Source organism: Somniosus microcephalus, chromosome 3 (genome assembly GCF_052327205.1).
Source record: "Somniosus microcephalus isolate GS21.2 chromosome 3, FLI_Smic_1.0, whole genome shotgun sequence".
NCBI classification, from domain to species: Eukaryota; Metazoa; Chordata; class Chondrichthyes; order Squaliformes; family Somniosidae; genus Somniosus; species Somniosus microcephalus.
Genome location: NC_140989.1, coordinates 38206111 through 38230842, shown reverse-complemented (window position 1 = coordinate 38230842; position 24732 = coordinate 38206111). Strand labels below are relative to the sequence as shown.

Below are 24732 nucleotides of genomic sequence, written 5' to 3'. Positions count from 1 at the left end.
CCATCTCCAATCCAAACACCCCACCCCCCCCCCCCCCCAAAAAAAACCATTACTGTATTTCCCCATTGTATCTAGTGGGTTTTCTCTACAATAATTTTCCCTCATCCCCCGAAGGTGCTGACTTCTCCTGGCTTGTGAGTGTACATTTGTAAGAGTGTCGGCAGTGTACTGGTGATTGGTACAAGTGGCCATTTTTTCCAAGTGTGAACCCAAACAGTAAATGCCAGCAAGCGTATTCAACTGTGATAGGCATCACCCCCCCCCCCCCCCCCCCCCCAATTCTATTTTCAGCCAGTGTCCATAAACGTGCACGTTACCACCAAGTTTTCTTGATGGTGATCAGGTGCGGGGACGCTTGCTGATCCTTCCCCCCCCCCCGCCTTTCCCGAATGCCTCAATTGCTGCTGATGCTCCGATCAGTTAACTCAAAGTAGATAGAAAATATAATCTGGGAACTTCTGGTTTGTGTGGCTTATTACTACATTGACCCACTAGACCAGAGGTTCCCGAACTGGGTGGGAGGGGGGTGCGGCAGGGTAATCTGGGTGCAAGGGGAACGGGCTTGTCTAAATTAACAAGTAGGAGAGCCACCGATGCATTCTCATATAGCCAGAGCAGGTGCATTATGGGCCACTCTTTGCATAGAGGATGTTTGAATTCCCGCGGATTTCTAGTAGCGGACCTTGCACCAATCACAGCTGCCTGCGGACTGTTGGGAACAAAAGAAGTTTGTTCTTGAAGAGCACTTGAATGAGTGAAGCCTCCCATGTATAATGGTGATTTACCCCCCCCCCCCCCCCCCCACATTGCTGCTCCAGCAAAGTAACTGTACCACGCACCAGAATCCAACACTGCAAGCATGATTGAGGGGAGAGCAGCACAGTGAGGTCACTAACCTCAGGCAAGTAGAATGTCCCGTGTTCTAAAAGCACCTGTGTGTCTGGCTTGATTCAAGGATCATTGAACTATCACACGTTGAAACTGAGCACCACCCCCAACCTAAACCACTGAGCATTGTTTCCCACCATTCTGGGACACTGAACATGATTGCCCTGGGATAGCAAAGTCCTGTCTTCCATGCTTCATGTTGCCATGTGCACAATATGAGCTTGCCATATTTGGGCTACAGTTTTGACTTCATAGCGCCTTCCCACTTGTGGCGAGGCAGGGAACGAGCCCGCGTGGCTTTGATGAGAATAGCCAAAGCTTGTCCACCCTCTGAAATGCTTCTCTTGACTGAAAGATTAACTAATAGTACCTTCCAGTAAGGGCTTTGCGACTTGTACTGGAGATGTGTGATTGGAGGATCACTTGATGTAAGGTGTTTTTGTGGTTGTCTAGTTTTTGAACCTTGCACTGAAGATTCCAGCTAAACAGCTCAAAAACATAGCTGTTTACCATGTACAAATGCCACTTCAGGACAGAGATGCTCCAGTAGTCACCAGCAGTGAGTTTTTAAGAGAAATCTCCAGAGGGGGACTGAGCAAAAAAAAAGTTTGGGAACTTCTGTACTGTTTCTTCAAAAGAGGGGAGCACATATGGGACTGGAATCTTGAAAGGGGATACTCGGCAAAAGAACTTTTGGAACCTCTGCACTCGATCATCAATAGAGCTATTCTTTCCCCACCTGCATAAAACAAGTAAATGTCTTAATTTTTGTTTGCAATCTCATGAAAAACTTTTAGCCTTGTGGCATTGTGAATGAAAGCTTTCTGATGGGTGAAATTGGCTCTCTAATTGATTAATAAATGAAAGGACGATAGCAAAATAGTCCTATCACCATCTCGTCTCGTTTTGAATACCTCTTAATGTCTCCTCTTCTCTTTTGTTCTCTCCCAGCCTGGCCCCTCAATCTATTTCATTCCCTGTGCCTCTTTAGTCTTGATAAAGGGTTTTGACCCGAAACATTGACTCTAATTTCTCTCCACGGAGTTTTTCCAGCATTTCCTGTTATAATAAATGAAAGGAATTTGCTTGTTGAGCCTAGCTGGATTTGAGGTGATGTCGCTTGTGGCTGTAGTTTGTCTCTAGATGTAATTGGTGAATAATTTAATCGAGTGAACTCTAGGTAGGGTGAGGGCAGGCAAGAGCACCGCCTGATCAGCTAATGAGGATTTGAACGGTCTTTTTTTTCCCCCTGAAGAGTGAGTGCAAGTCTTTATATTGGCCTTTATAAAGGATTGGCCCGCTCTCAAATCTGACTGTCGGGACATCAGTAGTTGCAGCCAAAAAAATTGTTTTGTGGCGTTCATCTCATTTGTCATTTATGATTAATTTCTAGCCCAGAGGAATTTTGATCAAGAGAAAATGAATCCAAAACTTATTTTTTAGAAACATTTTTTCCCTTTTTAAAAAGACTATTTTCTCTTCCCTAAAACTGATGTGTATAAAATTATGAGGGGCCTAGATAGAGTAGATAGGAAGCACCTATTTCCCTCCGCAGAGAGGTCAATAACCAGGGGCCATAGATTTAAAGTAATTGGTAGAAGGATTAGAGGGGAGTTGAGATTTTTTTCAACCAGAGTGTGGTGGAGATCTGGAACTCACTGCCTGAAGGGGTGATAGAGGCAGAAACGCTCATCGCATTTTAAAAGTACTTGGAAATGCACTTGAAGTGCCGTAACCTACAGGGTTACGGACCAAGAGGTTTTGTGGGGCACTGGCACCAGTACTGGGGTAAGAGGGAGCTGTTTCATTTGGACGGGCGTCACGTGAACCATGCTGGGGCTAGAGTCCTGGCGAATCGAATAACTAGGGCTGCAGAGAGGACTTTAAACTAAATAGTGGGGGGAGAGTCCAGGTGAGCGGGAATTTAAAAAGTCAATGAGAAAACAATAGAATAGGATAGAGATGGGGAAAATAATAACCAGAGTGTGACAGGAAGGGACAGAATGTTTAAAAATAAGAGTGCAACAGAAAATGGGGCCAAAACAAGGAGAAATGGTAAAAAGACAAAGTTAAAAGCTCTATATCTGAATGCACGCAGCATTCGTAACAAGATAGATGAGTTGACAGCACAAATAGATACATAGAAACATAGAAGATAGGAGCAGGAGTCGGCCATTCGGCCCCTCGAGCCTGCTCTGCCATTCAATGAGATCCTGGCTGATCATCCAAATTCAGTACCCTGTCCCTGCCTTCTCCCCGTATCCCTTGATCCCTTTAGCCTTAAGAAATATATCCAACTCCTTCTTGAATATAGTTAATGAATTGGCCTCAACTGCCTTCTGTGGTAGAGAATTCCACCGGTTCACCACTCTCTGGGTGAAGTAATTCCTCCTCATCTCTGTCCTAAATGGCTTACCCCTTATCCTTAGACTGTGATCCCTGTTTCTGGGCTCCCCGGCCATCGGGAACATCCTTCCTGCATCTAGTCTGTCTAGTCCTGTTAGAATTTTATAAGTTTCAATGAGATCCCCTGTCATTCTTCTAAACTCTAGCGAGTATAAGCCCAATCGACCCAATCTCTCCTCATACGTCATTCCTGCCATCCCAGGTATCAGCCTGGTGAATCTTCGCTGAACTCCTTCCATGGCAAGAACATCCTTCCTCAGATAAGGCGACCAAAACTGCACACAATACTCAAGGTGTGGTCTCACCAAGGCCCTGTACAACTGCAGCAAGACATCCTTGTTCCTGTACTCGAACCCTCTCGCTATGAAGGCCAACATACCATTTGCATTCTTAACCGCCTGCTGCACCTGCATGCTTACCTTCAGAGACTGGTGCACAAGGACACTCGGGTCTCGTTGCACTTCCCCTTCTTCCAATCTATTGCCGTTCAGATAATCTGCCTTCCTGTTTTTGCCACCAAAGTGGATAACCTCGCATTTATCTACATTATACTGCATCTGCAATGCTTCTGCCCAATCACCCAACCTGTCCATATCATACTGGAGTTTCTTGGCATCCTCCTCACAGCACACACGCCCACCCAGCTTTGTGTCATCTGCAAACTTGGAGATATTACATCTAGTTCCCTCGTCTAGATCATTTATTTATATATATATTGTGAATAGCTGGGTTCCTAGGACCGATCCCTGTGGTACCCCACTAGTCACTGCCTGCCACTCGGAAAAAGACCCGTGGGTATGATCTGATCGCCATTACAGAGACGTGGTTGCAAGGTGACCAGGGCTGGGAACTGAATATTCCAGGGTATTTGACAATTCGGAAGGATAGACAGAAAGGAAAGGGAGGTGGGGTGGCTTTGTTGTTGAAGGATGGGATCAGTGCAGTGGTGAGAAGTGATATTGGATCAGAAGATCAAGATGTAGAATTGGTTTGGGTGGAGATAAAAAATAATAAAGGGAAAAAGTCTCTGGTGGGCGTAGTGTACGTGCCCCTGAACAGTAGCAATACTGTTGGACAGAGTATAAATCAACAAATAATGGAGGCCTGTAAAAAAGGTACGGTAATAATCATGGGTGATTTTAATCTCCATATTGATTGGACAAATCAAATTGGCCATGGTAGCCTTGAGGAGGAGTTCATAGAGTGCATCCGGGATGGTTTCCTAGAACAGTATGTAATGGAACCAACCAGGGAGCAGGCTATCTTGGATCTGGTACTGTGTAATGAGACAGAATTTAAAAAATGATCTCATAGTAAAGGATCCTCTAGGAAAGAGTGATCACAGCATGGTTGAATTTCAAATTCAGTTGGAGGGTGAGAAAGTTGTATCTCAAACCAGTGTCCCGATCTTAAACAAAGGCAATTACAATAGCATGAGGGCAGGACTGGCTAAAGTGGACTGGAAAAATAAATTAAAGGGTAAGACAGTTGAAATGCAGTGGTGGACATTTAAGGAGAAATTTCATAACTCTCAACAAAAATATATTCCAGTGAGAAAGAAAGATTTTTTAAGAGAAGGGAGCACCATCCGTGGCTAACTAAGGAAGTAAAAGATGGTATCAAATTGAAAACGAAGACATACAAATTTGCCAAGATTGGTGGGAGGCCAGAGGATTGGGAAATTTTTAAAAACCAGCAAAGGATGACTCAAAAAATGATGAGAGAGCTGATGAATTATGAGGGTAAACTGGCAAGAAATATTAAAACAGATAGTAAGAGCTTCTACAGGTATATAAAAAGGAAGAGAGTAGCTAAAGTAAATGTTGGTCTCTTAGAGGATGAGACTGGGGAATTAAAAATGGGGAACAGGGGAATGGCAGAGACTCTGAACAAATATTTTGTACTTGTCTTCACGGTAGAAGACACTAACAGCATCCCAATAATGGACAATCAAGGGGCCACAGAGAGAGGGGGCACTAAAGACAATCACTACCACTAAAGAAAAAGTACTTGGTAAAATAATGGGACTAAAAGACAACAAGTCCCCATGACCAGATAGCCTGCATCCCAGGGTCTTAAAAGAAGTGGCTGCAAAGATAGTGGATGCATTGCTTGCAATATATCAAAATTCCCTGGACTCTGGAGAGGTCCCAGCGGATTGGAAAACCGCAAATGTAACACCCCTATTTAAGAAAGGAGGGAGACAGAAAGCAGGAAACTATAGACCAGTTAGCCTAACATCTGTCGTTGGGAAAATGCTGGAGTCCTTCATTAAGGAAGCAGTAGCAGGGCATTTGGAAAATCATAATGCAGTCAAGCAGAGTCAGCATGGTTTTATGAAAGGGAAATCATGTTTAACAAATTTGCTGGAGTTCTTTGAGGATGTAACGAGCAGGGTGGATAAGGGTGAGCCAGTGGATGTGATGTATTTGGATTTCCAGAAGGCATTCGATAAGGTGCCACATAAAAGGTTACTGCATAAGATAAGAGCTCACGGAGTTGGGGGTAATATATTAGCATGGATAGAGAATTGGCTAACTAACAAAAAGCAGATAGTCGGGATAAATGGGTCATTTTCCGGTTGGCAAACTGTAACTAGAGGGGTGCCACAGGGATTGGTGCTGGGGCCTCAACTATTTACAATCTACATTAATGACTTGGATGAAGGGACCGAGTGTAATGTAGCCAAGTTTGCGGATGATACAAAGATGGGTGGGAAAGCAAGTTGTGCAGAGGACTCAAAGAATCTGCAAAGGGATATAGACAGGCTAAGTGAGTGGGCAAACATTTGGCAGATGGAATATAATGTGGGAAAGTGCGAGGTTATCCACTTTGGCAGGAAAAATAAAAAGCAAATTATTATTTAAATGGAGAGAGATTACAAAATGCTACAGTCCAGAGGGACCTGGGGGTCCTTGTGCACCAGTCACTGAAGGAGAGCATGCAGGTGCAACAGGCGATTAAGAAGGCAAATGGTATGTTGGCCTTCATATCAAGGGGGTTCGAGTATAGGAATAGGGATACCTTACTACAGCTGTACAAGGTGCTGGTGAGACCGCATCTGGAGTATTGTGTACAGTTTTGGTCGCCCCATCTGCGGAAGGATGTTCTTGCCATGGAAAGAGTGCAACGGCGATTCACCAGGCTGATACCTGGAATGGCGGGAATGACCTACGAAGAGAGATTAAATAGTTTGGGCTTGTACTCACTGGAGTTTAGAAGATTGAGAGGGGATCTCATCGAAACATATAAAATTATGGCAGGCCTGGACAGGCTGAATTCAGAGAGAATGTTTCCAATGGCCGGGGAGCACAGAACCAGGGGCCACAGTCTAAAAATAGCGGGCAAATCATTTAAAACAGAGATGAGGAAGAATTTCTTCACTCAAAGAGTGGTGAGCCTGTGGAATTCCCTGCCACAGAGGGCTGTGAAGGCTAATTCAATAAATATTTTCAAGAGAGAATTGGATATATTTCTGAAGGCTAAGGGGATTAAGGGTTACGGAGAAAAGGCGGGGACGGGGTACTGAACTGGTAAGATCAGCTATGATCTCAGACGAAGATCAGCCATGATCTCATTGAATGGCGGAGCAGGCTCGAAGGGCCGAATGGCCTACTCCTGTTCCTATCTCTGTTTCTATGAAACACAAAAAGTTAGCATGCAGGTACAGCAAGTAATCAAAAAGGCAAATGGAATGTTGGCCTTTGTTGCAAGGGGGTTGGAGCATAAAAGCAGGGAAGTCCTGCTACAACTGTACAGGGTATTGGTGAGACCACACCTGGAGTACTGCGTACAGTTTTGTTCTCCTTATTTAAGGAAGGATATACTTGCGTTGGAGGCAGTTCAGAGACGATTCACTCGGTTGATTCCTGAGATGAGGGGGTTGACTTATGAAGAAAGGTTGGGCCTATACTCATTGGAATTTAGAAGAATGAGAGGTGATCTTATTGCAACATATAAGATACTGAGGGGGCTCGACAGGGTAGATGCAGAGAGGATGTTTCCCCTGGTGCGGAAATCTATAACTCTGGCGCATAGTTTCAGAATAAAGGGTCACCCTTTTTGGAACTGAGATGAGAATTTCTTCTCTCAGTGGGTTGTAAATCTGTGGAATTCTCTGCCCCAGAGAGCTGTGGAGGCTGGATCATTAAATACATTTAAGGTGGAGATACAGATTTTTACAAGATAAGCGAGTGACGGGTTATGGGGAGGGGGCAGAGAAGTGTCTTTGAGCCCAAGATCAGCCATGATCTTATTGAATGGTGGAGCAAGCTCAAGGGGCCAAGTGACCTATTCCTGCTCCTATTTCTTATGTTCTTATGAAAGTGGGATTAGGCTGGATAACTTTGTTGGCTGGCACAGACACGATGGGCCAAATGGCCTCCTGTGCCATAAACTTCTTTGATTATATGATATATCATATAATCAATCTGTTCAGATCAGTTCAAATTGGTTGTTGGACAGTTATTCCTTCTATTAAAACAATCTTCAAGCCTTCCGATTTATTCCAGGATAAAAGTTCTTTTTTTCTTTCAAGACATTGGGATGGCATCTAAAGTTGAACAACATTGCAGCATTCTTGGTTTTCAGCAACTGTATGTGAGACAAGTTTTTTTACCTTCATTCTTGCAAAATAAGAATGTTGCACATTGCGGAAATTAGTTAATAGGAAGGGAAGACCCTAGAACCGTAAGGTTACAGTGCAACGGACCATTTTAAGCTAACGGTTTACTTTTAGTTTATAAATTAATTTAACTTTACCTGCTGTCTTGGATTCACTTGCACAGAACCGGGGGAGTGAGTTAACTAACTTTTTGTTGAAAGCGTGTGGGGAAATAGGTACAAGTAACTTATTGTTCCTGACTTAATTCAGGTCACTTAGCTACCTCTCTACCTGAAAATCTAATGGCAGCTCGAATAAATTTCTTGCCTTGAAGTTACAGCTATCCATCTTGAAGTGTCATAGGGTAGTACACTGGAGCACCAAAGCAGAGTGTGGGTTTCACATTTGATTCACCCGATAAACTGAATTCCTGATCACTGAGCTGTTGGGGGAGGGGATGTTTCCAGCAGAGGCCAGCAGCCTCCCTGTAGAGAAGAGGGAACAGTTGGAGGAATTGTTTTTCCTCGGCCACTGTTCACTTCCAAATGGTTGGCTCTAAGTAACATTGCAGGAAGCCTGGAAGTGGTTTGCTAACCCATTGTTTCAGTCTGTAATTCGCTGAACTGGCAGGCTTGGAGAAATGCAAGTTTGCTTTCTGTACAAGATGTGTAATCTTTAAGGTTTTAGTGGATCTAATGTACAGTTATCCAAAAGAATAAAAACATTTTTTTTAATGTTTTGACCTCCACAAATGGCTCCATGAGCCATGCAGATCAGGAAGGGCCAAGGTTTGATCCCTGGTCTGTGTTCAGTTAACTAATCTCTCCTGCAGTAGGGATGACGTCAGTAAGTGGGGAAAGTGATTTAAGGCTGGGATAGAGAGCTGATAGAAAGAGGATGGGGCTAGGACGTGAATTTAAAATTGAATGTATTGAGGGATGGTGAGTCGGTGCAAATCAGCAAGGGCAGGCGTGATGCTTGAGCAGTTTTAAAGCAAGTGGCAATGGCTATCTCCTTTCCACCTGATGCTACAGCTGCAGTGAGAAATACAGGTTTTTAAGGCCTGAAAGAGGGTGGATGGCTGGGGGTTGGGAGCACTTCAAATGGATGGGTGACTGGGAGCATTTGGGCCAGGGAGCTGAGCGCCAAACTGGAGCAAGGTGATGGCAACAGATACCGAATCTTTCATATCATTGACTAAAGCAGACCGATCACAAGAGGGAGCCTTCAACCAATCGCGATGGTAATTAGAACCTGAGCTCCGATTTGGGGGTCATGTGGCACCCATTGACCAATCTGATGTCAGGAAATAGATATAAGGGAAGGGTGCAGGTATTTTTTTAAATCTTTTTTAAAAATCTAGCCAAACTGTTCTTGCCATGAAGCATGTGTATTATTGGGAAATTGAGGTAGTACAATGATAGAGAAAGGAAAGAGAGTTCAAGATTTGAGACATGCATTAAAAGTCAGGTTAATGAGAATGGCATACAAAGTGAGCACCCTTTCCTTACTGGTCTAAACATTGTAGATGTAGAATGCAATGCGATGTGTACTAATGTGCAATAAAAATAACTAGAGCGAACCATTCAACGTGATCTGTGTTGAGGGGCTTGGTGTAGAAATGTGAGGAATTGTAAAGTGATTTTATGTGTGTAGTCATTCAGGATGAAAACTGTTGACATTGCTCTGAAACTCAAATTGAACTTACACCTGAATGTTTCGGATCCATTGAATCCTCCTACAATTAATATAACTTTTTTTAAAACCTCTTGGGCAGCTCTCAGGCTTACCCTCAGCTAGTCGCTTGAATAGACAGGAGACAGAACAATCTTTAAGGAGGTGATGTTCCAAGTACAGGCTCGGTACATTCCAACAAGAGGGAAGGGTAAGGAACTAAAGCAAGGGCTCCTTGGATGACGAGGGAGATAGAGAAGATGATGAAACAAAAAAAGAGGGTGTCTGATGCATGTCAGGTAAACTCTTCAAGTGAGAACCAGACCAAATACAATAAGTTGAGAGGGGAAGTGAAGATGAAAATAAGATTGGCAGAGAGAGAATATGAGTAGCAGCATGGCATTTAACATAAAGGGAACCCAAAACCTTCAACCGGCATGTAAACAGTAAGCGGGTAGCAAGAGGCGGGGTGGGGCCTTTTAGGGACAAAGGTGGTGATATATATGCTTAGAGGCACAAGGAAAGGCTAGAATATTCAATGAGTACTTTGTATCGGTCTTTACTAAGGAGGTGGATGCTGACAAAATATCAGTAGAAGCAATGGAAGGGGTGAAAATTGATGGACAGGATGTACTGGAAAGGCTGGGTATGCTTAGAGTGGATAAGTTGCCTGGTCCAGATGGCTTGCATCCCAGGTTGCTAAGGGAAGTGGGGGAGGAGATAGTGGAAGGGCTTGCCATAATTTTCCAATCTTCCCTAGATGCGGGGGAGGTGCCTGAGGATTGGAAAGTGGCAAATGTGAAACCGTTGTTCAAGAAAGGGTGCAAGGACAATCCTCGTAACTACAGGCCAGTCAGTTTAACATCAGTGGTGGGTAAAGTTTTAGAAACAATAATCGAGGAAAAAATTAACGGGCACTTGGAGAGGTTTAAGCTAATTAAGGAGAGCCAACACGGATTTGTAAAAGGCAGATCGTGTTTGACTAATCTAATTGAATTTTTTGATGAAGTAACAGGGAGGATTGATGAAGGGAATACAATGGATGTTGTCTACATGGATTTTCGGAAGGCATTTGACAAAATACCACATAGAAGGCTGGTTAACAAAATTGAGGCTCATGGAATAGGTGGGTCAGTGGCAACTTGGATAAGGAATTGGCTTAAGGACAGAAAACAGCGAGTTGTGGTAAATGGCTGCTTTTCAGACTGGAGGATGGTAAACCATGGTGTTCCCCAAGGGTCAGTGCTGGGGCCACTGCTTTTTTTGATATATATAAATGACTTGGATATTGTAGTAGAGTAGAATTTCTAAATTTGCTGATGACATCAAACTTGGGGGTGTGGCAAACAGTGAAGATGATACCAGTCGACTGCAACAGGACATAGATAGGCTAGCAGAATGGGCAGACAAGTGGCAGATGGAACTTAATATGGAGAAGTGTGAGGTGATGCATTTTGGCAGAAAGAACAGATGGAGGCAATATACACTTATTGGCACAGTTTTAAAGAGTGTGCAGGGACAGAGGGACCTGGGAGTTAATGTGCATAGGTCCCTGAAGGTAGCAGGACATATTGAGAGAGTGGTTAACAAAGCATATGGGATCTTGGGCTTCATAAATAGAGGTGTTGAGTACAAAAGTAGAGAAGTTATGCCGAACCTTTATAAAGCGCTGGTTAGGCCACAACTGGAGTATTGCATCCAGTTCTGGTCACCACACTTTAGGAAGGATGGAAAGGCCCTTGAGAAGGTGCAGAGGAGATTTACCAGAATGGTTCCGGGGATGGGGGATCTTGGCTACAAGGACAGGTTGGAGAAGCTGGATTTGTTTTCATTAGAACAAAGGAGGTTGAGGGGTGATTTGATAGAGGTGTACAAGATTATGACGGGTTTGGATAGGCTAGACAGGGAAAGGCTGTGTTCCCGCTAGTTGATGGTACAAGAACTAGGGGACACAGATTTAAGGTTTTGGGCAAGAGATACAAGGGGGATGTGAGGGAAAACCTTTTTACGCAGCGAGTGGTGAGGACCTGGAACTCGCTGCCGAAGGAAGTGGTGGAAGCGGAGACACTCAATGTTTTCAAGGGGAGACTGGATCGGCACTTGAGGGAAATAAACTTGCAGGATTACGGGGATAGAGCGAGGTAATGGGACTGACTGGATTGCTCTGGTGAGCTGGCATGGACTTGATGGGCCGGATGGCCTCCTTCTGTGCTGTTATGACTCAGCAGTCGGTGCTGACTTGCATTTTAATTGTCCTGCCCTCCCCCTGGGGGCCGGGCTGTCTAGTTTCCCTCGTCAGTTTCGTCCATGCACCCTCCCACTGTGCATTATGGCGAAGACTGGACTGTGTGAGAAGGGTGGGGGTGGGGTACACACATTACTGCTGTCCCCGGATCAACATTCATAAGGGCCTAATCACCAATTTCAGTGGATTGCTAGGGCCTCTTGAACATGGCAGCATTGAGTCGTGACCAAAGTAAATAGCCACGTATTTGTAAAACTATCATTTATTACTATACTGAACAGATAAATATAGCAGGGATTTTATTGTGTTTTGGACACTTCAAGGACATTTTATGGAATGCAAGCTTTGTAGGTACCTTGTGCATCTCTGAATTAACAGGGTAGTTGGTTCAAATAAATTGCATTTATTATTTTGTCTTCGCTGCGGTGGAGGATTTCTATCTTTAGATTCAGTTTTCAGGACTAAAACATTCAAGCAAGAGTTTTATTTCTGATCCCCAATAACAAAATCCAGTTTAATAATGAGGTAGTGGTTTAGCAATGCTGCTTATGTAGAAAAAGGAATGATTCCTTTGTACACGTTGCAATTTCTGGGATAGTTCGGAGTTAGGCCAACAAAAGGTGAAGATTTCAGTAATAACATGCAAACTGACGCCAGGCAGACGTCATTGCACTATAATGCAGCCAAAGATGTGCAATTTAATCAGAAGAGCGTGCAAAAGTCTCTTGGGGGGGGGGGGGGGGAAATCTGTGGAAATAAGCCTAATCCTGGCCTGGGACTCCTTGACCCCCTAATTGTCAGTGGTGCCCTCTGTACATGCATCCTGCCACTGTGGATTCTGTTTCTAACCTATGTGACTGACTGTAAAAATTACACTTCCTTGGAACAGATGTATGGAGTGCCAGTGACATGATTAGGCAGAGACCAGATGGAAAGGTTTTTTTCCAGCCAAAGTGGGAGACTGGTTTAAAATAATTTGAGGCAACATTCAAAAAGAAAAACAATGCTTCCCAGTGGGCAGTGCAATTAGTTGGGCACGAGCAAAGTCTGGAAAACAGACCCTGCATGTTAAACAGCATAATGCATGATTGTGATGATGATGTGAATCAAGCTTTGGTGTGATTTACTACATGTATTTCTAGGTCATAGTGGCAGCTTGTGACATTTTTGACAGGTGAGGCACATGCCTACCCAAGCCAGCTTGTTACCATGGCAGCATGTGCAATGCGTTTTATTTTCATGTCGATAGCGAGGTTTCGTTGTAAGAAAATCCAAGGTCAAAGAAAAGAGTAAGAGGGGAACCGATTAAACAGGTGGGAGAAGAGGAAGCCAATAATCATTTGACTAGCTCCTTTTTTTAAACTCGTGCTTCCCGATACGGCCCTAAAAAAGATCTGACCGCTATAAATGCACTCGGATGAGGAGCTTGTCAATAATGTAACGCAATAATGGATCTTCTGATGCAAACGCCTACTGGAATTCACCAGGCAAATACATAGAAACATAGAAGATAGGAGCAGGAGTAGGCCATTCGGCCCCTCGAGCCTGCTCCGCCATTCAATGAGATCATGGCCGATCGTCCAAATTCAGTACCCTGTTCCTGCCTTCTCTCCATATCCTTTGATCCCCCTAGCCTTAAGAAATATATCCAACTCCTTCTTGAATATATTTAATGAATTGGCCTCTACTGCCTTCTGTGGTAGAGAATTCCACAGGTTCACCACTCTCTGGGTGAAGAAATTCCTCCTCATCTCAGTCCTAAATGGCTTACCCCTTATCCTTAGACTATGACCCCTGGTTCTGGATTCCCCGACCATCAGGAACATCCTTCCTGCATCTAGTCTGTCCAGTCCTGTTAGAATTTTATAAGTTTCAATGAGATCCCCTCTCATTCTTCTAAACTCCAGCGAGTACAAGCCCAATCGACCCAATCTTTCCTCATACGTCATTCCTGCTAGAAAATAACTTCCAGCAAGCACAGCTTGGTTAAATCCATAGGAAACTCGCACACGATCTCTGCTGCCTGTGATGATTCTACGTGAGGCAGTTCCTTGCTTACCTCCTAACGCGGTGCCCCTGGACATAGTATACAATACTGTATAAATTGCCAGTGCAAACAGGCTCCTCCGTAAATGTGTGACTTTTACCTTTCCTCTGGATCTTCTAGGTCATACACAAACATTTTTACTTGAAGAGAGCTGAAGTTATGGCCCAGTGTGAAGAGTGGATTGCCGATATTCAACAGTACAGTAGTGACAAGCGAGTCGGCAGGACCATGTCTCATCATGCAGCTGCTTTGAAGGTAAGGCTGAGGAAAATAGTTACTTGTACATATAGATTTAGCAAAACTTTTCCTCGCTTGTGCTCACTGCAAAATAAACTTCTGAGTCATTGAGGTCAAACCCGACCAGTTTGATTGCACGATAATTAGGATTCAGCTAATATCGAAACACACTGTATAGGTAAAAGGGGTAGCCGTTGAACCTATTTAATGTCCAACTAGTGACCATCTTGGATAAGGAGGGTCTCCATGTCTAGGTGACTGAGATACCATGCCAGATGATCAAAGTTTTGTTGTAAATAAAGGTTTCATTGGTGTTTCCAGCCTAAGGAAAGCCTAGATTTGGAAGATTGGCATAGTTGCATCATGGCTATTTGATACAAAAATTGCACCCAAACACAGAAGTGCTCGATTAATTTGTTGAAGAACTAAAATGTGGTACAATCAGTGTTGCACAAAAAAAGAGGTAAACCTCAACAACATATACTTGATCCAATACAAACCAACTGTAGTGGTCCCTGGTGTCCTAAAACAAATGCATGAACATTTATTGTAGTTAAAATGTGATAACCCAAGAGTTTTGGAATTCTTTTAAGAAGGAAACAACTGGTACACACAGTTATTGATGTCCTTTGGTAATAGAATTATCAGTGGTTTCACCGAGATTAGAACGAACTGAAACATGAATGCATGGGCAGGAACAAAAAAAAGGTAAACCTGGTTTGTTGAATCCTGAAAATTCCACAATTGTTTTTGCTGTGAGAAACAGTTGGTATTTTTATTTCCATTATCCGTAGCTGATTTTTGCTGCTCATGACTGAGGTTTTGCCAAATTTATTAGAACACTGTAGGATTTCAAGTGGCACTAAGATTATAAATACAGTGAAAGGCTGTAACGAGACAGTCCTATAAGATATCAAGTCAAAGTAATGTTGTAAGAAGTTGTGGTTACAAGGGACTTGTCATTATGACCAGAGCCAGTGGACAATAGAAGACAATATGAAATCTGAGAAAATTCTGCATGAACTGGTAATGGGGGGGGGGGGGGGTGTTGTGTTGGCGATTCTGCTCCCCTGCAAAACCCCTCCTGCTCTGCTCCCCACTTGCCCCTTAGCGCTTCTTCTGATGCTGCTGCTTCATTGAAGCAAACTGTGCTGCACGCTGTGGGCAGGAGTCTGAGATCGCCTAGATCAGGAATTCCTGCCCGTGGTGGGCCACGAAATGCAGTCCCCAGATGCGGCAGCAGCATCGTCAAGTGGAGGTGGGGGGAATCGGGTAAGGTTTCCCATCAGCTGGTAGGGGAGGAAGGAAGGAGATATCGAATTTGTAATCCTAGAGTTGCCATTCAGTTTGAATCAGCAGGTGCTGATTTTACACAGCATGTGTCATGTAATGGTTCTGATTGCGCTCAGTGTGCGATTCAACAATAAAAATACAACGCTGGAGATTAATTGTGGTAAATAAGCCCAACTTTATCGTCAGGGATATGTGAAAGAGTGCCAGCTGAACTGGGGCAGGGGGTGGAGAGTGTACCAACTGGGGAGCGGGGGGGGGGGGGAAGAGAGTCCAGGAGCAGAGTGCCAGCATGAACTGGGAGTGGGGGGGAGAGGGTAGTGGAGAGGGGTACCAGCATGAACTGGGGGGGTGTGGTGGAGGAGAGAGCGAGGTGGACTGTGAGCATGAACTGGGGGTAGGGGGAGAGAGCGAGGTGGACAGTGAGCATGAACTGGGGGGGGGGGGGGGGGAGAGGAGAGAGCGAGGTGGACTGTGAGCATAAGCTGGGGGTAGGGGGAGAGAGCGAGGTGGACAGTGAGCATGAACTGGGGGAGGTGAGGAGAGAGCGAGGTGGACAGTGAGCATGAACTGGGGGGGTGGGGGGGGGAAGAGAGAGCGAGGTGGACTGTGAGCATGAACTGGGGGTAGGGGGAGAGCGAGGTGGACTGTGAGCATGAACTGGGGGTAGGAGGAGAGAGCGAGGTGGACTGTGAGCATGAACTGGGGGTAGGGGGAGAGCGAGGTGGACAGTGAGCATGAACTGGGGGTAGGGGGAGAGAGCGAGGTGGACAGTGAGCATGAACTGGGGGTAGGAGGAGAGAGTGAGGTGGACTGTGAGCATGAACTGGGGGTAGGAGGAGAGAGCGAGGTGGACTGTGAGCATGAACTGGGGGTAGGAGGAGAGAGTGAGGTGGACAGTGAGCATGAACTGGGGGGGGCGGGGGGAGAGGAGAGAGCGAGGTGGACTGTGAGCATGAACTGGGGGTAGGGGGAGAGAGCGAGGTGGACAGTGAGCATGAACTGGGGGAGGTGAGGAGAGAGCGAGGTGGACTGTGAGCATGAACTGGGGGTAGGAGGAGAGAGCGAGGTGGACTGTGAGCATGAACTGGGGGTAGGGGGAGAGAGCAAGGTGTACTGAGCATGAACTGGGGGGGAGAGGAGAGAGCGAGGTGGACTGTGAGCATGAACTGGGGGGTAGGAGGAGAGAGCGAGGTGGACTGTGAGCATGAACTGGGGGTAGGGGGAGAGTGAGGTGTACTGAGCATGAACTGGGGGGGAGAGGAGAGAGCGAGGTGGACTGTGAGCATGAACTGGGGGGTAGGGGGAGAGAGCGAGGTGGACTGAGCATGAACTGGGGGTAGGGGGAGAGAGCGAGGTGGACTGAGCATGAACTGGGGGTAGGGGGAGAGAGTGAGGTGTACTGAGCATGAACTGGGGGGGGAGAGGAGAGAGCGAGGTGGACTGTGAGCATGAACTGGGGGGTAGGGGGAGAGAGCGAGGTGGACTGAGCATGAACTGGGGCTAGGGGGAGAGAGCGAGGTGTACTGAGCATGAACTGGGGGGGGAGAGGAGAGAGCGAGGTGGACAGTGAGCATGAACTGGGGGGGGGGGAAGAGGAGAGAGCGAGGTGGACTGTGAGCATGAACTGGGGGTAGGGGGAGAGAGCGAGGTGGACTGAGCATGAACTGGGGGGGGAGAGGAGAGAGCGAGGTGGACTGTGAGCATGAACTGGGGGGTAGGAGGAGAGAGCGAGGTGGACAGTGAGCATGAACTGGGGGTAGGGGGAGAGAGCGAGGTGGACAGTGAGCATGAACTGGGGGAGGTGAGGAGAGAGCGAGGTCGACTGTGAGCATGAACTGGGGGTAGGAGGAGAGAGCGAGGTGGACCGTGAGCATGAACTGGGGGTAGGGGGAGAGCGAGGTCGACTGTGAGCATGAACTGGGGGGGCGGGGGGGAAGAGAGCGAGGTGTACTGAGCATGAACTGGGGGGGGAGGAGAGAGCGAGGTGGACTGTGAGCATGAACTGGGGGGTAGGAGGAGAGAGCGAGGTGGACAGTGAGCATGAACTGGGGGTAGGGGGAGAGCGAGGTCGACTGTGAGCATGAACTGGGGGGGCGGGGGGGAAGAGAGCGAGGTGTACTGAGCATGAACTGGGGGGGGAGGAGAGAGCGAGGTGGACTGTGAGCATGAACTGGGGGGTAGGAGGAGAGAGCGAGGTGGACAGTGAGCATGAACTGGGGGGGCGGGGAGAGAGAGTGAGGTGGACTGTGAGCATGAACTGGGGGGTAGGAGGAGAGAGCGAGGTGGACAGTGAGCATGAACTGGGGGTTAGGGGGAGAGCGAGGTCGACTGTGAGCATGAACTGGGGGGGCGGGGGGGAAGAGAGCGAGGTGTACTGTGAGCATGAACTGGGGGGGGAGGAGAGAGCGAGGTGGACAGTGAGCATGAACTGGGGGGGCGGGGAGAGAGAGTGAGGTGGACTGTGAGCATGAACTGGGGGTAGGAGGAGAGAGCGAGGTGGACCGTGAGCATGAACTGGGGGTAGGAGGAGAGAGCGAGGTGGACTGTGCGCATGAACGGGGGGGGGAGAGGGCGAAGTGGACTGAGCATGAACTGGCGCGGGGGGAAGAGAGCGAGTTGGACAGTGCGCATGAACTGGGAGGGGTGGCGGGAGAGCGAGGTGGACTGTGCGCATGAACGGGGGGGGGGTGGCGGGAGAGTGAGGTGGACTGTGAGCCTGAACGGGGTGGGGGGGGGGGGAAGAGGGCGAGGTGGACTGTGCACATGAACTTGGGGGGTGGGGTGGTGGGAGAGCGAGGTGGACTGAGAGTTTGAACGGGGGGGGAGAGGGCGAGGTGGACTGTGCGCATGAACTGGGGAGGGGGAGGCGGGAGAGCGAGGTGGACTGTGAGCGTGAACTCGGCGGGGGGGGGTGGAAAGAGAGCGAGGTGGACTGTGCGCATGAACTGGGGGGGTGGTGGCGGGAGTGTGAGGTGGAGTGTGAGCATGAACTGGGGGGGGGGGGGAGGGAGAGCGAGGTGGACTGTGAGCATGAACTGGTGGGGGTGGGGGGGGGGCGGTAGCAAGGTGGACTGTGAGCAAGAACTGGGGGGGGAACAGAAGAGGAGGACTACCAGCATGAACGTGGAAGGGAAATAAGGATTGATTTTTGAAGTAATTGTAGATATTTTGAACAATTTAGCAACAGGAGATGGCTGATCTATATCCACAATAGAATACAATTTCTCTGCAATTTTTGCTATAATATTCCGCATTGTTCCAGTAGTCTTGATTCTGATCAATACCTGCCTACATTAAATAGCCTTCTATGATAGCAAAATACTGCAGATGTTGGAAATCCAAAATAACAACAGAAAATGCTGGAAAAACTCAGCAGGTCAGGCAACATCCGTGGAGAGAAATTTGAGTGTTCGACCCGAAACGTCAACTCAAATTTCTCCACGGATGTTGCCTGACCTGCTGAGTTTTTCCAGCATTTTCTGTTGTTATTTATTATTTTAAATAGCCTTCTGTTGCTTTCAAACAAAATGCGAAGGGGAATGGGCCGCATTTTTCATGGAGCTGTCCTGGTTTTATTAATATGGTTTCAGAAATTCTATTAAATATTTAGTTCGCTTTTATGAGCAGAATGGTTTGGAAAGAATATAACCAACTTAAACATCCATCGCATACTTTTTTCACGACTAAGTGCTGTCTGATTATCTTGCAGCGTCATACTGCACAGCTACGTGAAGAGCTGCTGAAGCTTCCCTGCCCCGAGGGCCTCGAGCCAGAGTGCGACGAGACAGTGGAGAAAAATGAAGAGGCTGCGACTGGTGAAACGGAACCTGTGTCACCGGGCGAAGAAAGACCCAGCAGCAGCAGCAGCAGAGACCACTCCCCGGGTGATGTCAAACTATGATCGGCATTGCGTGGACTTGAAAGACTCGAAAGGCTTTGAAGCACAAGCCAAACTTTGTCAATATTTGTATGTAAGAAGCTAATTATGTAATAGGTAATAAAATTGAACTATGCTATGCCCTTAAAGGTAAAACCGTTTAAATCAATATGATCTTTTATTTACCTGTAAAAGAGTGTAAACTTTTTTGTGCTTTTATTTTTCAATTGTGACATAACCACTACATGGTATGTTTGAAAAAATTGTTCATGTATACACTGATGACAAACTGATAAATCACTGATATAAGGGAAATACATTAGAATGTTTACCAAATGTTAATTTTTCAGTTTTCACCATTAGAGGACGGTAGTAACCAGGAATATATTGTCATCCTTATAGATACTTCGCTTATTTAAAAATACAGATCTTAGGTTTGATAGCCCCCCCCCCCCCCCCCCCCCAATCTCTTCCCCCCCCCCCCCCCCCCCCCCTCCCTCCCTCCCAAAAAAATGTTTGGCCATATTCATTGCTCATATTCAATTTCTACAAACTCCTGTAACTTCAATAAAAGATGAATGGACATTCTATACAGCTACGATTGATTACTGGTACATTAACAGTACTGTTAATTACTGAATTCATGAACGTTTTTATGATGAGTCTTAAATACATTTTTAATAAATATAACTTGCTTTGGTTCACATGAATGCATATTGGACTCTGGAGTTATGAAGCACTGCGAGAAACATAAATTGTATTGCATTTTGAAAATGCAGCCTTACACCATCAACCTGGGGAACAAATGGGATATAATTGTTTTGAGGTGCTAGGCCTGTTGCTGCTGATCTTCCGTAGAGTGGCAGAATGTAGGTTCAAGCCTGCAGTTCCTCACGTGAAGTTCAGGTCTCCGCCATACAACTGGAAATACAAAATTGGCACTGTTCAGAGAAATCAGGCAGATTGTTCAGGGAGCTTCTTGTGCATCTTCCTGCTGGCTGGCTCGAGGCTTCCCCAGAGGTCTGGGAGATGTTTAGTCTTAATACCGATTTGAATAGTGTGTTTTGCTTTGCAATGGTATAAGGAAAACTATTGCTAGAGTCGACCTCATTTGTGGGACTGTCTTTGGTAGCCATGCAAAAAGAATGTTAGTTATTTTTATATGACTTGCTGATTAACCACAAGCACTAATGTATTATAGTGAGTGCATTATTGTATTAGTACAACCTATTGACTTCTCGGCACCATTTTGCCAACTGTCAATTGGTATCCTTTCACGTGTATAAATCGACCACAAGCGTATTCAGTGTTTACACTAAAGGTTGTCAGGGTACATGAGCATCAGGGGTGAACCGTCAACTTGGGTTAAAAGAGCCCAGAAATTAATGGAGTGGTTGAGTGTCAACAGTATTTTAACCTAGAATAATATAATGGCTTCTTATCAACAAAATCCTGTCTAGGGAAGAACAGGCAGATTTTTATGAGCTGTTGGAGTCAAATCTACATTAAGTCGACTTACTGAGTTAGTCACAGAACACTACTGCCTCCAAATCAGTGGAGAAAGATAATTGGATTGGCAAACGATGCTCTCCATTATAAGGCGCTGTCGTATTTCTCGAGCAATTCAAGCAGTCCGAATGTTTCAGAATGACCCAAATAGTTTGATCTTCATAAATAGCCACTTTAAAGTTTGTAATCCCAACTGAGATTATTGAGGCAAGTGTATTCTGTGCCTCTCTACACTATTGCTGATCATATGCTGTTGTGTGCAAATTTGATTTCAATTTACAACCCACCCTAGAGTGTTCAGAAGATTGTTGTATCCTTAACTTAGATTTTACAGGTGTTGTCAGTCTCCTGGAAGACGACTTGCATGGCCTCCCAGTACATTATATGAAATTACAAAACAGCGGAGCAGGCTGGCTTAGATGCACACACTAAGAAAACAAAGTTTACTGTCCTCAGTCAGCCCCATCACAGGCAGCAAAATAACATCAGTGGCTGATGTACGTAGGAACAGGAGTAGGCCATTCATTATGAGCTTGGCTTATTCCCTCTGGGGACAAATCTTGTAGTGGGAGGGTGGGCTGCAAACTTGAGAATCTGAAGGTGAATCAGTGGATATCCAGATCTTAATTCCACTTAAGAGTTAGCCCTTGACAGAGGCTTGCAGTTCAGTTCAACAACTGCTAATTTAGGATCAGAGGCTGTGCCCGTGTTGCTGCAGAACACCAGAACAATTAGAGATGCCAAGGGATAAAGAAAGTGTACTCTAATTGGCATAAATCTGCCCAAACATTACCCAGGGTCTACTGAAATTACCAGATGAGGCAGTGATGCAGGAAAATGACTTTACAGCTTAACATGAGGTCTACATACTAACGACGAGTTCCATCAGCTATTGGTTCCCTCTAATCTGTGAAGCGATTTGGTTCTATAGTGTGGAGGAGTTCCACCTGAGTCTCTCATTTTATCCGATGTAGTGATGTGTCCTATTAACACTTGAACCAGTAGTTTCCACTGTGGCTCATTCAAGATGCCAGTTAAATGACACCCAAGGTGCTGTCGCACAAGAGGGCAGTGGCTACACTGGCATCATTGTGCCAGTCTACACTTGCACTCTGCTACTATTGTTGCACTGGGATTAAACTTCTGATCACAAGTTTCATATGGTTAGTGTGAGGGATTTACAAGTTTCCTTCCAATTGCATGCCAGATTAACTGCACAAAATAAATGGGGATGTACAGATCAATTACATGAAAAGAAATGATTTGGAAAGTGCTAACTGATCTTGCATCTATAATCAGAATTGCTTCAGTATTGAAATGTCAGAAAATTGGTATTCTACATTTTGACTACTTCTGTAGTTACCTACTCAATACTACACTTTTGTACATGATGTAGATTATCAAATGTTTTTAATAAATGCTATTGTATTGCAAAGCACAATGATGGCAGTGTGTTTGCAAATAAACGAAGTGCAGAGTGGATGGATCAGTTTGTACTGTTCTCCCTGGCCAGAGAGAAATGTCTCAGGGGAAGTCTTATTTATGGCACTATACAAGACCTAGTAAGGGAAAGCTATTGAGATGTTTTTTTTTGATGCAAGAGGTGTGCTGTTACTGTATATGGAAAATAGGATTGGAGGAAATTTTAATGTAAACACATTCAGCAACCCGCAATCCATTGGCTGGTTCTTCAGTTTTACTAGCCCAAACCCTGGGAGCTGACTGCAAACTGAAGTGGACCAGCTGAGCCCAGTGTGTGACTTGTGAAAACACAAGTAGTAGCAAAGGATGTAACAGGACTTAAAATTTGTTAACGAAACCAGGCACATATTCAGGGAGTATTGGTTTATGAAAAATAGGTCCAGAAATCCTGACAACTGATGAATGCCAATCAAGCTCGTGGGTTAGTTGACCGCTCTGCTCCAATTAACATGCGTAGAGAGGAAGCCAAGTGGATCTGCAATCTATTCCCTGGTTACATTCTGTTTTTCCTAACCTATTTCAAGGCTAAGTCATTAAGGTTATCTCAAGGGAAACTGTTCTTTGGACAACAACTTATGGAGCTCTTTAAATGGCACCCGTGAAACTTGAGTTGTGCCTTAAGGTGCAGTCTAAATGACTTACTCCTGTCCCTTAAGGCAAAAGGATTCCAATGTTGCTTGGTTTAAGCAATGTAGACAAGGAAACCTGTGCATGCTAAGAGAAATTCCAATTCAAAACCACACCGTCCCAACAGTGATAATCAGTCACTAACCTTCATCCCTGGTCAAGCTACCAGTAGGGAGGTGAATTCAATAATCCATTTCTTGTCTGAGGCCCAATTTATGGGTGAGAGAAACTTTTAGGAGGTTATACCTTTTCTATCGAGGAAATGTTTTCCTTGTTGAAAGATTTTCTTTGGTTCAGTTAGTATCCTGAAGCAGGAGATCTTTGCTTCTGAGGTTTTTACTTTGTTATCCCATGAAGCCATAAAACAAGCTTCCTGAGGGCAGAAATACAAAGAGTTTAACTCCTTATATCAACTTTTTGTACACCTTAGGTTCTTGGAAAAATGTACTTGGAAGGAGAATTTTTAAGATGATGCCACAAATTATACAATTGTTAAGCTGGGAGATTAGCTGGTGGTAATGGCTTTGATCATTTGTAACTCAAACGGCCTTAAATTCAACATGCACAGAGTAAGTTTATCAGTGGAAAACTAGGGGATATAACATTGTAATAAAGGGAGCTTCAAGTTATATTACATAGAATATACGGTACCGAAACAGGCCATTCGGTCCAACCAGTCCATGCCACCATTTATCCTCCACTTGAACCTCCTCCCATTCCTTTATCTAACTTTTATCAGCATAACTCTGTTCCCTTCTCCCTCGTGCTTATGTAGCTTCCACTTAAATGCATCTATACTATTTGCCTCAACTACTCCCTGTGGTAATGAGTTCCATATTCTCTGTGTAAAGAAGTTTTTTCTGAATTCCCTATTTGATTTCTTGGTGACTATCTTATATTAATGGCGTCTGGTTTTGCTCTTCCCCAGAAGTGGAAACACACTCTGTGTGTCTACTCTATCAAAACCTTTCATAATTTTAAAGACCTCCTATTAGGTCACACCTCAGCCTTCCCTTTTCAAGAGAAAAGAGACCCAGCTTACTCATCCTTTCCTGATAGGTATAACATCTCAGTATTATCCTTGTAAATCTTTTTTTCATCCTCTCCAGTGCCTCTATCATTTTTATAATATGGTGACCAGAACTCTGCATAGTCTGCCGTGTGGTCTAACCAAGGTTTGATACAAGTTTTGCATAACTTCCCGACTTTTCAATTCTATCCCTCTAGAAATAAACCCTAGTTTATAAACTAAAGGTATAAATGAAAGGTTTGCCTTTTTTATCGCCTTATTGACCTGCATCGCTACTTTTTGTGATTTCAGCATTTGTACTCCCAGATCCCTTTGCTCCTCGACCCCATTTAGATTCTTATTTTCTAAGTAAAATGTGACCTCCTTATTTTTCTTACGAAAATGTAATACCTCACCCTTATCTCTGTTGAAATTAATTTGCCCATTCTGCAAGTTTATTAATGTCGTCTTGTAATCTGTTGTAGTGCTCCTCAGTCCTGACTGTCCCCTCCCAATTTGGTGTCGTATGCAAATTTTGAAATTGTGTTTTTGATTTCAAAGTCTAAATCATTAATATAAATTGTGAACAAGTTGTAAAAACATTAAAGCAAAGCATTGTCTTCATGAAAAAGTACACACTTTTTTTGAATGTTTACAAATATTTAATGCAGCAACTCAAATCACACTGAATTCTGATACAAATACTATCTGCCTCTTGGGGTACTTCTCCCAAACTATTAGCTTTGTCACTTTCATGAAGTTTTTTTTCAACAAGTTTAATTTCCCTCCTGTGTTCTGATCTCCTCCGTCTGGTTTACAGTTAATACGCTCTAGC

At 44.9% G+C, this 24732-nt stretch overlaps 1 protein-coding gene across 5 annotated transcripts in view; it reads left to right on the top strand.

The window, feature by feature from the left end:
- Positions 1–19736, top strand: part of birc6 (baculoviral IAP repeat containing 6) — a 261261-nt gene extending 241525 nt beyond the window's left edge. For all 5 annotated transcript variants that reach the window (XM_085980116.1, XM_085980115.1, XM_085980112.1 and 2 more), the window contains 2 exons: positions 13984–14118; positions 19103–19736. In XM_085980116.1, coding sequence (XP_085836242.1) covers positions 13984–14118; positions 19103–19294 — 327 coding nt within the window. In that variant the 3' untranslated portion in view covers positions 19295–19736. The remainder of the gene's footprint in view (positions 1–13983; positions 14119–19102) is intronic.
- The last annotated feature ends 4996 nt before the right edge of the window (positions 19737–24732 follow it).